The sequence below is a fragment of the Erinaceus europaeus genome, chromosome 12 (assembly GCF_950295315.1).
Source record: "Erinaceus europaeus chromosome 12, mEriEur2.1, whole genome shotgun sequence".
In the NCBI taxonomy this organism is placed as follows: Eukaryota; Metazoa; Chordata; class Mammalia; order Eulipotyphla; family Erinaceidae; genus Erinaceus; species Erinaceus europaeus.
The window spans coordinates 48599695-48612525 of NC_080173.1; the positions used below are offsets into that span (position 1 = coordinate 48599695).

At 38.8% G+C, this 12831-nt stretch overlaps 2 protein-coding genes across 2 annotated transcripts; both read left to right on the forward strand.

The window, feature by feature from the left end:
* Positions 1-686: 686 nt before the first annotated feature.
* Positions 687-1493, forward strand: LOC103120621 (keratin-associated protein 9-3). The gene has a single exon (XM_007531061.2). It carries the CDS (start codon positions 766-768, stop codon positions 1192-1194), a length of 429 nt encoding a protein of 142 aa, XP_007531123.1. The 5' UTR covers positions 687-765; the 3' UTR covers positions 1195-1493.
* A 5370-nt stretch (positions 1494-6863) lies between these two features.
* LOC107522941 (keratin, high-sulfur matrix protein, B2C-like) lies at positions 6864-7691 on the forward strand. The gene has a single exon (XM_016191665.2). The coding sequence runs from the start codon at positions 6914-6916 to the stop codon at positions 7556-7558; it is 645 nt and encodes a 214-aa protein (XP_016047151.2). The 5' UTR covers positions 6864-6913; the 3' UTR covers positions 7559-7691.
* The last annotated feature ends 5140 nt before the right edge of the window (positions 7692-12831 follow it).

Genomic DNA, 12831 nt, shown 5'->3' on the forward strand with positions numbered 1-12831 from the left:
TTTACTTTTCACAAGGATATAGAAATTACACTTAATTTTTGTGTAGTTCTGCCTTCTTTTTCAGATGTGAATTTTAGTCTTTCTAATTTTGTGAAATCACAATGTGTTGAAATAGATAAGAATTTCCCCATAAATACTGAGTATTATTTCTTCATTTATGAAGGCCTGGCTTGAAGTTCAGGAGGGATCATTGAAATTGGAGTGATCCAATTTAAGTAAAGATCTATGAATTTCTGTGTATTGAGTTTATCAGATTTTCTATTTGGCTAATTGTAAAGGTTATAGTCATATTAATCTCAAGAGTTTAAAGGGAGTCTGACATAAAAAATAACAACGATTAGCCATTATTTTCCTCAAGACTTGGGGTTAGATATATATGACCCCAAATTAGCATCGCATTATGACTAAGAGTTGTTTTGTCTGGTAATGTGATCACAAGCTCAGAAAGGAGACTACGACTAAGGGGGGAAATTACAGCATTGTTTAGAAATGAAACATTAACATTTCATGCAAGAACAAACACATTTGGTATGAGGTGAACAATAAGGAAAAGACAATTTGCATAGTATATTTAAGATTATTCAGTATTGGAGCAGTCAGAGGGCCCTGGAAAAGCTTGTTTAAAGAGTGACAAAATAAAACTGTTGCTCACCACAAACACAAGAATTGATCAAGGATTATAAAAGGCCCAGGGTAGAGCAAAGAGCAAGTCATAACTCAGCAACTCTTCTAAGCAACTCAGCTCTCAACCCAACTCCTGACACCATGGCCTGCTGCACCACTAGCTTCTGTGGATTCCCCAGCTGTTCTACTGGTGGAACCTGTGGCTCCAGCTGCTGCCAGCCCAGCTGCTGCCAGTCCAGCTGCTGCCAGTCCAGCTGCTGCCAACCCAGCTTCTGCCAGCCTACCTGCTGCCCAACCAGCTGCTGTGGGTCCAGCTATGGCATTGGTGGTGGCCAGGAAGGTGGCTCTGGAGCTGTGACCTGCCGAGTCAGGTGGTGCCGCCCTGACTGCCGCGTGGAGGACACCTGCCTGCCCCCTTGCTGTGTGGTGAGCTGCACCCCCCCAACCTGCTGCCAGCTGCACCATGCCCAGGCTTCCTGCTGCCGCCCATCCTACTGTGGACAGTCTTGCTGTCGCCCAGCCTGCTGTTGCCACTGTTGCCCTCCCACCTGCTGTGAGCCCACTTGCTGAAATCCTTCTGAAGTGAACCCTGTGAAAATGGTACTTCAAATCTAGCCAGTGTAGAGTCTAATAAACTGGGCTACAGGATCACAACCCATTCACAAGTGCTTGTTACATGGCTATGTATTTTCCTTAGAATGTAAAATCAATCTCTACTAGAATGTCATGCATAGTTCATTGATCTGAGTATCAGCTGAAAGTCAACGATTTGTAAAACAGTAGTGTCTAGTGCTTTAAATACCATCTGTAATGTTTCAATTGTTTGCTAGGCTTGGGATTTAATTAAAAAATTATTATTCAATGATAAATTGTCAGAGCTTTCTTTTTTCTTTTTGAATGTGATATTGGTATCTGAGTACTGGGGTTTCTAAAAATCTCAATAAATGTAGCACAGCACTATTTTTTATGACTTTCAATAATGGTCTTTAAAAGATAGTTTTTCTTTGACTTGCTATTAAATGGTCCAATATTTTACAGTCAAAATATATGACTGAATGGGTACACCCATATTTAGCAACCATTTCTTTTTAAAAAAAATATTATTATTTATTTATTTATTTATTTACTAATGAGAATGTTAGGTGAGAAAGAAGCAAACATCACTCTGGTGCATATGCTGCTGAGGATTGAACTCAGGATTTCATGCTTGAGAGTCTAAGTCTCCATCCACTGCACCACATCCCAGACCACAAACAACCATGTTCCTAAGGTCCTCATATGAATAAATTGATGAGGTATTTATTTCAGAAAAATAATATTATAAAATATTCTGTATCACTGTGATTTTTGGCTATCAACATATCCATTTATTTTATTCATCTATGATGATGTATGCAATTTTTCAATCATCAGTGTTATAAAGGTGGTAATATTAAATTGGAAAGACAACAAACACAAAATTTGCAGACATTTATCAATAATCACCCTAAATATGAATGGCTTAAATTCACCAGTCAAGATTCAAGTGACTAAATAAAGATAAGATCCATCTTTTTCAATCTTATTATAAGTAAAGATATCCCAAGCTCTAGTCTCTACTTTCTATGTCATACTTCATGAACTCTGAACAAGGCCCTTTGCCTACCTGAACAATGATTTCTAAACTGGAAGTGAGATGATTGATTTTTACTACCTACAATTATCTTTTTCAGATATAGGATTGTAGATGACTTCCAAACAGGCAAGATATTACAACTAGTCACTTCAGATGCCCTAAAGTTAAAAGTAAATTCGGTGATCAAGTAATGTTGCATTTATTATCACAATACTGAAAAGTTCATAATGCACATTAGAAAATAAATGGAGCTAGGTTGTTCTGCAATAAAGAAACTCAATAAAGGAATTTGTCACTCTTAAATTAGTTAAATATGGGGCCAGACGGTGGTATATCTGTTTGAGTACACGTTACCATGCCCAGGGGCCTGGGTTTAAACTGCCACTCCCTACCTGTGGGGGGGATACTTCACAAGTTGTGAAGCAGGTCTTCAGGTGTCCATCTTTCTCTATTGCCCCCTCCCAATTTCTTTCTACCTTATCAAATAAAAGAGAGAGGAAAAGAAAAGAAGAGAAAAGAAAAGAAAAGGGAAGGAAAGAAAAGAAAAGAAAAGACTGCCAGGAGAGTGGATTTGTAGTGCTGGCATTAAGCTCTAATGATAGATCTAGTGCTAATAACATAAAAATTAATTTTAAAAAGTAGTTAAACCGTGGACTGATCTATGTTTATTACCAACTAACATTTTGCAGCACTAGTGTTCTTCATAACTTACTTTGTTAAAGTGCTAAAAGAGAGCACCATCTGGTTTTTTAGAATATCGATACATTATCTGTTTTATTACAAAGCAGAAAGTAAATGTTCAGGGGCCAGGTGGTGGCACACCTGGTTGAGCACACAAGTTACAACGTGCAAGAGCCCAGGTTTGAGTCTCCTGGTCCCCACCTGCAGGGGGAAAGCTTGGCAAGTGGTGAAGCAGGGTTGAAGGTGCCTCTTTATCACATCTTTCCTATTTGATTTCTGGCTGTCTCTATCCAACAAATAAATACAGATAAGAAAATAGATTTAAAAAATTTTTTAAAGAAAGTGAATGGGGGAGTCGGGCTGTAGCGCAGCGGGTTGAGCGCAGGTGGCGCTAAGCTCAAGGACCGGCGTCAGGATCCCGGTTCCAGCCCCCGGGTCCCCACCTGCAGGCAGGTCCCTTCACAGGCGGTGAAGCAGGTCTGCAGGTGTCTGTCTTTCTCTCCCCCTCTCTGTCTTCCCCTCCTCTCTCCATTTCTCTCTGTCCTATCCAACAACAATGACATCAATAATAACTACAACAATAAAATAACAAGGGCAACAAAAGGGAATAAATAAATAAAATAAAAAACAAAGAATTTGTGGCTGACAATTCTTAAAAAAAAAAAAAAGAAAGAAAGTGAATGTTCACAGGGAGGTGGTAGGTAGCACAAAGATGCAAAAGACTTTCATGCCTGAGGCTCCAAAGTCCCAAATTCAATCCTCCGCACCACCATAAATCATAGAAGAGCCATGTTCTGGGGGGAAAAAGAGAGAGAGAGAGAGAGAGGGGAGAGAGAGAGAGAGAAGAAATGTTCTCTATAGGATATGATTTAAATTAACATATTTGTATACAGTTAGCATAACTTCCAAAAGTTGAATAAATATAGATAGATGTACAAACATATAGACAGAAAAACATCTATTTCTCTGGACAACCCTGACCAATATATCTTATGCTTAATAATTTTCTAAGTGAAAATAAAGTTCAAAATCTAAATATTGTGGTCCGGGAGGTGGCGCAGTGGCTAAGGCACTAGACTCTCAAGCATGAGGTCCTGAGTTCAGTCCCCAACAGCACATGTACCAGAGTGATGTCTGGTTCTTTCTCTCTCTCCTATCTTTCTCATTAATAAATAAATAAAATCTTTTTAAAAATGTAAATGTTGCTTTAAATTTTTCACAGAGGGATTTGTTGAAAATGATGTCAGAGTAAAAAAAGCCTACAAATAGAGATACAAATGGAAAATTACTATTGCAAGTGCCCTCAATGTATATTTAAACTTTCTGTAAGGGAGAAGAAATCCTTTTAGTATCAAATATCATATGAAATTTATATTTGAGCTACAAAGTTTCTGAGATGGTATTGGAAACCCCACACATTTCAAACATCTAGGTGAAAGATAATTAATCAAAGAATCTATGGTATAGGTTTGCCTAAGAAGCAGCAGCACAATTTTACAAAGAAAATGTTTTAGTTTAAATGTGGGGCTTCAACATGTCAGAATTATGACTTGAGAAGAGTTGAGATTTAAACTCAAAGCTGTCATTCTTGGAGAGACAAAATAACACTCAGTGTTCTGGTTTAAGTCTTATGTTGTTTTGAATTATATTTTATTTAACAGAATCCATACTTGGTGGAAGTCAGGTCATCTTTCATTGCACATAAATAAAACCTTCATCCTCACACTCATCTGTTGCTAATTAAAATTATATAAAGGTAATTGAGTCAGTATCCAGTATCTACAATAAACTGCGTAGTAAAGTTCTATATACCTCATATTCTAGTATTAAAATAATAAGTATCATTTTTATGCAATTAAGAGCTATAAAAATCTTACGGGATATATTTTCCCTGGAATTCTACTCTGTAATCAAAAAAGATGATATTGTGTCCTTTGGGATAATATTGGAGGTTATTGTGTTTAGTGAAATAAGTAAAAACATGAAAGACAACTATTAGATGGTTTCAGTCATATGTGGGATCTAGAGATCTGATTTTCACGAAACTTCCTATAAATAAAACTAAAAAATAACAGAAACAAGCACACTGTTTCTAAGACTTGTGAGAACTATAGTGTTTATATTTCAGAGCCCACCTCTCAAGCTTTGATGGCATTAATAACAAATAAAAAAAGCCTATGATCAAAGATAAAACAAAAGTAGGTGAGTCGGGCGGTGGCGCAGCGGGTTAAGCGCACGTGGCGCAAATCGCCAGGACCTGAGTAAGGATCCCAGTTCGAGCCCCCGGCTCTCCACCTGCAGGGGAGTCGCTTCACAAGCGATGAAGCAGGTCTGCAGGTCTTTCTCTCCTCCTCTCTGTCTTCCCCTCCTCTCTCCATTTCTCTCTGTCCTATCCAACAACAACGACATTAATAACCAAAAGTAGGTTAACATTTTTAACACTTGGGATTTTCTTAGTTTGATTTCTATGTACATTAAAATATAAAATAAAATATCCAGTAATGATTCCAATAAATAATGCTATTGCTTGCCCTAAATTTGGCCTGTATTCAAGTGGGCATTATCAGAATAGAATGGAAAAGAGGGAACTGACAATAGAAGCTAAAAGAGGTTGGCCTTGAACCAAATAAATTTCATTCTTGGTGTGAACTTGGGCAGACTGATTAAATCTTTCTGTAAATCAGTCTCCTCATGTAGGTTACATGATTGTCAATGATGCCTACTCTAAAGGATTGCTGTGAAAAATAAAGGATTTATGAAACATCTCACAGGAGCTCAGCGGTGGTGTACCTGGTTGAGTACACACATTACAGTGCACAGGATCCAAATTCAAGCCCCTAGTCCCAATCTGCAGGGGGGGGGGGCTTCAAGAGCAGCAAAACAGTGTAGCAGGTCTATATCAATCTATCTATCTATCTATCTATCTATCTATCTATCTATCTATCTATCTCTCCCTACCTCATTTCCTCCATCTCTTCCTCTTCCCCTTTCCTTTATCTCCCCTCTCAATTTCTCTGCTTCTGTCAATATAGATATAGACATAGACATAGATACATACATTAAACTAAGTATATATGTTAAAGTCTCAGAACTGTTTGTACACATAATGTGTTCCAACAATGTTAACAATATTAATTCATCCATATTGAGGGCTGAAAGTGGCACACCCAGTTGAGCACATATATGCAAGAACCTAGGTTTGAACCCCTGCTCCCTATCTGCATGGGGGACACTTCACAGTGAAGAAGGTCTGCAGGTGTCTATGTTTCTCTCTCCCTCCCTACCTCTCTCTCCCCTCTCAATTTCTCCCTGTCCTATGAAATAAAATACAAAGAAAAGAAAGGAAAAACTGATCATCAGAGAGGTGGATTCATAGTATCAGCATAACACCATACCCCAGTGATAAACCGGGTGGCAATAAAGTTTATTTTATTTTATTTTATTTTATAGTTCATCCACATTTTCCAGCCCTGAAGGGAGCATCCTATTCTGGTCAGTCTTGTTTTATAGTCAAAGTGAAGATGAGAGCTAACACAGGAGGTCATCTAACTTGGAATTAAAGACTTCTATACAAGACTCAAGAGCACAACAATAAAGGTCATCATTGAGTTGTAGTGACATACCTTAAAAGTGAAGCATCATCCAAAAATAAAATGAAGCATCTGTCAATTATTCTTTGGGTTATGAGCAAATTTGAACAAATACTGAGATTTTGGGGTGATATACCCAATGAACACTAATAACTACTTCATTGTGGTAAGGAAATTAATTGAAAACCAAATAAAATCAGCTTTTAATAGCTTCCTAGTATTGAACAAACAACTCCAAAATAGGCCAATTACCATCCACAGACAAGCTAGACATAAACAAGAGACTTTAACAATTATGTCAAAAGCAGATGGTCAAGACTTATAAAAGGTCCAATGTGGATGTAGCCACCAAAAATCAAAAACTTCTTCAAGCAACCCAGCTCCCAGTACAACATCTGACACCATGGCCTGCTGTACTACTAGCTTCTGTGGATTCCCCAGCTGTTCTACTAGCGGAGCCTGTGGCTCCACCAACTGTCAGCCCAGCTGTTGTCCCACTAGCTGCTGCCAGTCTGCCTCTTGCACCACCAACTATTCTGGGACCAGTTGTGGCACTGGTGGAAACACTGGTGGTAGCCAGGCAGGTGGCTCCAGAGCTGTAACCTGCCGAGTCCGGTGGTGCCGCCCTGATTGTAGTGTGGAGGGCACCTGCCTACCCCCCTGCTGTGTGAAAAGCTGCACCCCCCCGACCTGCTGCCAGCTGCACCATGCCCAGGCTTCCTGCTGCCGCCCATCCTATTGTGGACAGTCTTGTTGTCGCCCAGCCTGCTGTTGCCAGCCCACCTGCTCCCAGGCCACCTGTTCCCAGCCCACCTGCTCCCAGGCCACCTGCTCCCAGGCCACCTGCTCCCAGGCCACCTGTTCCCAGCCCACCTGCTCCCAGCCCACCTGCTCCCAGGCCACCTGTTCCCAGGCCACCTGCTCCCAGCCCACCTGCTCCCAGCCCACCTGCTCCCAGCCCACCTGCTCCCAGGCCACCTGTTCCCAGCCCACATGTTCCCAGACTACCTGCTCTCAGACCACCTGCTCCCAGACCACCTGCTCTTAATCCACTTGCTATGAAGACAGTTGCTAAAAGTCATTTTGCTGATTTTTAAGTTGAATTTCAACTTTAAACCCAATCCATGAACTAATAATCTCTACAACCACACCTGGGTCACTAATAAATTCTTAAATATTTATCTGCCCTTTTATAAACATCTATTAAAATGTTTGACTCACAGACCTGACTGTTGAATACTAGAAAACCTTTGATCCCTCTATGATACTAGCAAAATATCAGTTTTTATCCAAGAATTAGGAAAACAAGTTTGGGGATCAGGCAGTGGTACAACTGGTTAAGCACACACATTATAGTGCACAAGGACCCAGCTTCAAGCCCTGGGTCCCCACCTGCAGGGAGAAAGCTTTATAAGTGGTTAAGCAAGGCTATCATTGTCTCTGTTTCTTTCCCTCACTATCTCCCCTCCCTTCTCAATTTCTCTCTACCTTTATCCGGTAATAAATAAATAAATATAAAATAAAAAAATAAAAACAGGGAAACAGGTTTGCTTTGGAACTGACCTTCAGCGAGCATTCAATGCCACAGTGCTGCCAACTTCTTGAAAAAATCAAACTGTGCTTCTCAGCTGTGTTCTCTTCCTATGTGCCACCATCCTGAAAATTATACTTTTTTATGAAAAGAGAGTAATACATTGAGGTCCAATAAATCGTATTTATTCGTTGCAACAAACACATCTCTTTTTCTTCATTGAGTATGTTTGTGTATACAAGCAAAGAAAACTAAATTGCTTTTGATATACCACATTGACCTTTTGTACCATGTTCTGAGAAAAGGTAGTTACCTTGATCCTCAGAAATAGCTCAGGGTCTGTTACAATATCCTGATCTCACAAAGTGCTTTCAAAACTAGAACTTTATAATATTAAAAACTCTAAATCTAGTGTCATTTGCCAGATCTATACTCTTATATAAGCTAGACAAAACCAGTACAAGAAAGAAAAACTGTAATCAGTATTCCTGATGAAAACTGGTGCAGAAACAAACTATGATAAAAATAGAATTTAATAGCATGCTAATAGGACTATACATACAAATAGGATTTTACCCTATTAACACAAGGATGGTTCCACATTTGAAAAATTCATCAGTGTAGTACATCACATAACATAATGAAGGGAGGGAAACATGATGATCTCAGTAGATGCACTAAAAGCACTTAATAAAATTTGACATTCTTTTATACTTAAAAAATCCTGAGCAAACTAGAATTGAAGTAAGTTATTTCAACTTAGCATAATCCATATATATATATATATATATATATATATATATATATATATATATATCACTCTTGGGGCTGGGTGGTAGCACACCTGGTTGAGCATACATGTTACAATGTGCAAGGATCCAGGTTCTCTGGTCCTCACCTGCAGGGGGGAAATCTTCACAAGTGGTGAAGCAGTGCTGCAGGTATCTCTCTATCTCCCTTTTTTTAAACAATTTTATTTATTTATTTATTTATTCCCTTTTGTTACCTTTTTTAATTGTTGTAGTTATTATTGTTGTTATTGATGTCGTCATCATTGTTGGATAGGACAGAGAGAAATGGAAAGAGGAGGGGAAGACAGAGGGGGAGAAAAAGCTAGACACCTGCAGACCTGCTTCACCACTTGTGAAACGACACCCTTGCAAGTGGGGAGCTGGGGGCTCGAACTGGGATCCTTATGCTGGTCCTTGCGCTTTGCGCCACCCGTGCTTAACCTGCTGTGTTACCGCCCAACTCCTATCTCTCTCCCTTCCTATCTCCTCCTTACTCTCAATGTCTGTCTGTTTCTATTCAATAAATGAATTAAAATGTAATAAAACAATTTAAATCTCATTCTAAAAACACACATAATGATGAAAGCCTAGAAGCTTTTTTCATCAAGATCAGGAACAAGAGGAAAATGGCATTCACACTCATCTATTCTGTTAATCACAGTATGGAACTGTAGAAAAAGTAATTAGAAAAAAGAAAAAAAACGTAATAAGAATAAACACTCAAGTAAGAAAAAAGAAGTAAAATTGGGAGCCAGACAGTGGAACATTTGGTTGAGCATACATGCTACCGTGAGCAAGAACTCTAGTTGGAACCCCTGATCCCCACCTCTATGGAGGATGCCTCGTGCATGGTGAAGCAGGTCTGCAGGTATCTTTCTTTCTCCCTCTTTATCACTCCATCACCTCTTAATTTCTCTTTGTCCTATGGAGTAAAGAAGTAGAAAAGAAAATAAGAGAAAGGGGCCGCCATTTCCTAGCCTGCCCTGGCTGTCCAGCCAACCTGCGAGGTTTTAAAGCCTGACACAGGCGTGGGCAGCTTGGGTACACTTGGGTCAGCCTTAGTGTAGGAGCCGGTAAACAAATGGCATCTTACCCTGGGCGGGGGGGGGGGGGGGGGGGGGGGAGGGATGCAGATAGAGCCCCAGGTTCAGTCCTCCGCGCGTAAGCCAGAGCTGAGCAACAATCAAACCAACATGGCATCTTTGTGCTGAGGGTTAAGCTTGGTGGAGCCCCAGCGCCCTGAGCCAGCCCCCACTCTGGAGTCGCAGCTGGGGTTGTGCTCCCTGCATCCCAGTTCTGAGTCTCGCGGGGTGTATGTATTGAGGATAACCATGATTCCACTAAGCTTTTTCTTTCAAACTCCAGTATCACTTTATCAAGGACATGTTGACCTACAGGTCTTTTGTTGTCACACCATTCCACAAGGGGTGGTGCCAGGGAGAAAGCATAATGGTTTTGCAAAAGTCTTGTGCCTGAGGCTCTAAGGTCCCAGGTTCAACCCCCAGCACCACCATAAACCAGAGCTGAGCACCGCTCTGGTCTTTGTCTCTATATCTCTCTCTATGAATATATCATTAAAAGATAAAATAAAAGAAAAATAAAAAGATAAATATTTTTTAACAAAATCAAAGTAAAAGATTCTGGGGTGGGTAGGAGAGGAGAAAGTACAGGTCCTGGAACAGGATGGCAGAGGACCTAGTGGGGATTGTATTGTTATGTGGAAAACTGAGAAATGTTATGCTTGTACAAACTATTATATTTACTGTTGAATGTAAAAACATTAATCCCACAATAAAGGAAAAATAATAATAAAAGAAAATAAGAGAAAGGAAAAGGAAAGAAAAATAGGATGGCCTTCAGAAGCAGTGGACTCATAGTGCTGGCATTGAGCCCTAGCAATTAACCTGGTAGCAATAAACAGAATAAAAAAAAGAAAAAAAGGTAAAACTATCTCTATTTGCAGATGACATAATGTGATGCACAGAAAATTCTACTGACTTCATAAAAACCTACTAGAAACTAATCAGCAAGTTCAATTATGTTTGGAAACAAAAGTAATATACAAAATCAGTTGTGTTTCTATACAGTAGCAATACTCTGGGAATAAAAGACATGAAGTAAACAATCTCATTTATAATAGCAGCAGAAAGAATAAAATTTTTAAGGATAAATTTAACTGAGGTAAAATATCTATACAATTAAATCTACAAGACATGGATGAAAGGAGTTAAAAAAAAACACAAAAATGGAAAATTTTTTCATTACTCATGGATTGGATGACTCATATTGTTAAATGTCCATATCGCCCAAAGCAATGTAAAATCAGTGAAATGCCTATCAAATTTTCAAAGAAAGCTTCTTATAGAAATAGTAAAAATAATCCTAAAATGTATGTTGAACCACAGAAAGACCCTGAATAACAATGCAATTTTGAACAAAACAACATTGGAGGCATTCCTTATTACACACTTTATTACAAATTAATAAATCAATCATTAAATCGATAGAACATTGACATAAAAGCAGACATTAGAAAAATGAAATAAGCTAGAGAATCTAGAAATAACCTTCACCTATATAGTCAGATTATTTTCAGTAAGGCTGCCAAAACTATTCAGTGGGAAAGAACAGTTTCCTCAAGAAACAGCACCAGGAAAACGTGCCAAAAATTAAGTCAGATTTTTATCTTACAACAGTCACAAAAACTAACTAAAATGAATTATTAAAGACCTAAATGTAAAGCTAACATTATAAAATTGTTTCAAAATATTGGGTAAAATCTCCATTGCATTAGATTTGGTAGTATCCTGGATATGGCACAGAAATCATAGGCAGCAAAAATACAAATCAGATAAATTGAACTACAGCCACTTTTAAAACTTCTTTGCATTGGAGCCAGGAGCTGGTACACCTGGTAGAGAACACATGTTGCCATGTTGAAGAGCTGAGTTCAAGCTTCTGGTTCCCACCTATAGGGGAAGGTTCATAAGCAGTGGAGTAATTCTATAGCTATCACTCCTTCTCTCTTGCTTCCTCTTTCTCCTCCTCCTCTCTCTCTCTCTCTCTCTCTCTCTCTCTCTCTCTCTCTCTCTTTCACACTCTATCAAAAATAAGTGAATAAATAACATAACATAGCCACTAAAAGCAGTGAAATTGTGTAGGCACTGAGCCCCAGAGTTAATCCTGGTGGCAAAAACAAATAAATAAGGCTTCAATGCACCAAAGTTAACAAAATTCACAATTAACAAAGTGGAAGGGCAGTCCACAGATTAGCAGATGAAGTTTGCAAATAATATACTAATCAAGTAGTTGATATTCAACATATCTAAGGAATTCCTACAAGTTAACAAAAAGAACAACCACAAAATTAAAACATGGGAAATGGACATTTCTTTAAAGAAGATATATAAAAGGCCAAAAAGCACATGAAAAGATGCTTAATATCATTGAGTTTTAGGAAAATGCAAATCAAAACCAGAATGTCAGAACAGCTCTTACCCAATTACAGTTACAATTACCCATTACAATGGTCATGCCAAAAAAAATATATTGGAGAAGACAAAGAGAAAATGAAATTATATAGTTAGCATCACTATGCTTCTGATATGAAAAATGCTATGGGAAACAGTATTATATTATTGCTTTTTAAAAAAGGATTGAAAAATTATAATATTTCACTGATTTGGGTCTGTGTATTGCCACGAACTCCACCCAAGTTTGAGCCCAGACACCACACAGGAGATGCCATGTTACTGAAGGAAATTCTGGTATTGTGGTATCTCTGCCTCTCTCTGTTTTTACATTCTGTATCTCTTGCTATCTCTTTATCTGAATAAAAAACATGACCTATAGCATTGTTATCTTATGTGTGTGAGACCCTGGTTATACAGAGAGGGAGAGAGAGAGAAAGAGAGAGAGAAAAAGAGAGAGGGGAGGGGAGAGAGAGCACAGTTACCATATGATCCAAACAATCCACTTCCAGATATAGATATATACCCC

What these genes read in the sequence shown, in the direction of transcription:
- LOC103120621 (XM_007531061.2), top strand. Translation starts at nt 766, where the DNA reads ATGGCCTGCTGCACCACTAGCTTCTGTGGATTCCCCAGCTGTTCTACT.
- LOC107522941 (XM_016191665.2), top strand. Translation starts at nt 6,914, where the DNA reads ATGGCCTGCTGTACTACTAGCTTCTGTGGATTCCCCAGCTGTTCTACT.